Genomic DNA, 1540 nt, shown 5'->3' with positions numbered 1-1540 from the left:
CGGCCGGGACAGGGGCCAGTGGTAAAATTAGAACGCGTGTCCCTGCCAGCCCCTTCTGCGAGCTGCAGGGACCAGCTGAGCCCGGCTAACCCGCACTGTAACCCTTCATGTCCCCCGTTTGGTGGGCTGGGACTGTTACTAGAAAGCCAGGGATTTGCAGGGCTTTCCTTTTTGATCAGCCGTGCCCAGCTACCCCAGACAGCCGGGCTCGCATGCTGATGGGGCACAGAGGTAGGGTTTTTTGGATCCTTTGGGACAGTCGGGATTGAAGCCTGCAATTCCCTTCTCTGCTGTCCCTTTCCACAACAGGCAGTCCTGCAGAAACCGATCCTCCCCACTTCAAAGGTTCGTGTCTCCTTTCCAGCCCCTTCTCCCCACCGCTGCCCTCCTCCTGCAGCAGTTATTGTTATTATTTACGCTCCTAAGCATCCTCCGAGTTCTGCCGGGGGACAGGATCCAAAGAGAAAGCCTTTTAAGGATTTGTGCCAGCGTCGGGAAGCGAATCCCCCCCAGCGAACAGTGGTGCTGGGGGATTTGAGTGTAGACAAGTGCTTAAAGCTGAAAAGGGCAGAGAGAGGGGAGGGAGCCGGGGGCACGCTCTGAAACCAGACCCCCCCCTCCCCGCCCGAAACGCAGCTCCTTCCTCTGCTTTAGGAAACGGATCCCTCCTGCGATTTCCTTTCAAAGGTGACTTGTAACCTCTTCATTAGGGTCGGCTTTGGCAGAGCCCCGATGGTGCAGCTGGCAGGGCCGGGGCTGCGCTGGGCGGGAGCGCGCTCGCCGTGCCAGGGCTGGGCAGCACTCGCGGCTGCTCCGCGGCGCAGCGGCGGCAGCACCGGCGCCCCGGCCATGCGCTGATGGGTACCATGGACTTTAAGACAGATGCCAGTGCAGTCACCATCAATCTGCTGCTTATTGTGCGCCCCGAGGAGGCAGCGAGCAAGGAGAAAGGGCAGCGAGAGGGGCAGACGGAAGGCGGCCGAGGCGCAGGTAACATCGCGCCTGCAGCGGGCGAGGGAGGGCAGGGCTGCGGCTGCACACGGAGAACAGAAGCAGCAGCTCTGGAGCAGGATTTGGGCTTCCTTCTCCTCTTTGCACACATGATGCCGAACTCCAAAATGCCAACTCTTTTGCAGAAGCCCAGCGTGTCTCCGCCGGTGCAGCAGAGCCCGGCTGGAGCCACGGTCCGAGCTGCAGCCTGTCCGGCTGCAGGGCGTGCAGCCCCAGCCGGGGACACACGGGGACACCAACCCCAGGGCTGCGTTTGCACCTCGCTGTACCCTGCGCCAGCCCCGAAGTGTCCCACGGGCTCTCTGGGCTGTGTAAAGGGAGCAGGGAGAGGGCTCAGCAGTTTCCAGCACTCATTGCCCTGGAGTACAGGAGCAGAAGTGTTTTGCTTGCAGCGTGCCCAGGCTTTGTCTCCGAGGCTCACTGTCCTGAGCCATTTATAGCTACAGTTTGGGACAGTGTCCCTGGCCCAACTCCCTGTCCTGCAGAGGGTCTTCCAAAAAGCTACAGCTGTGCTCTGCAATTGCAAGGG

At 61.0% G+C, this 1540-nt stretch overlaps 1 protein-coding gene across 1 annotated transcript in view; it reads left to right on the top strand.

Annotated features, from left to right (window-relative positions):
• The first annotated feature begins 857 nt into the window (after positions 1–857).
• Positions 858–1540, top strand: part of KY (kyphoscoliosis peptidase) — a 17668-nt gene continuing 16985 nt past the window's right edge. The window contains exon 1 of the mRNA XM_005425039.1: positions 858–990. Coding sequence (XP_005425096.1) covers positions 858–990 — 133 coding nt within the window. The remainder of the gene's footprint in view (positions 991–1540) is intronic.

This window comes from Geospiza fortis, unplaced genomic scaffold (assembly GCF_000277835.1).
Source record: "Geospiza fortis unplaced genomic scaffold, GeoFor_1.0 scaffold118, whole genome shotgun sequence".
Classification (NCBI taxonomy): domain Eukaryota; kingdom Metazoa; phylum Chordata; class Aves; order Passeriformes; family Thraupidae; genus Geospiza; species Geospiza fortis.
This window is presented reverse-complemented; position numbering and strand designations above follow the sequence as displayed.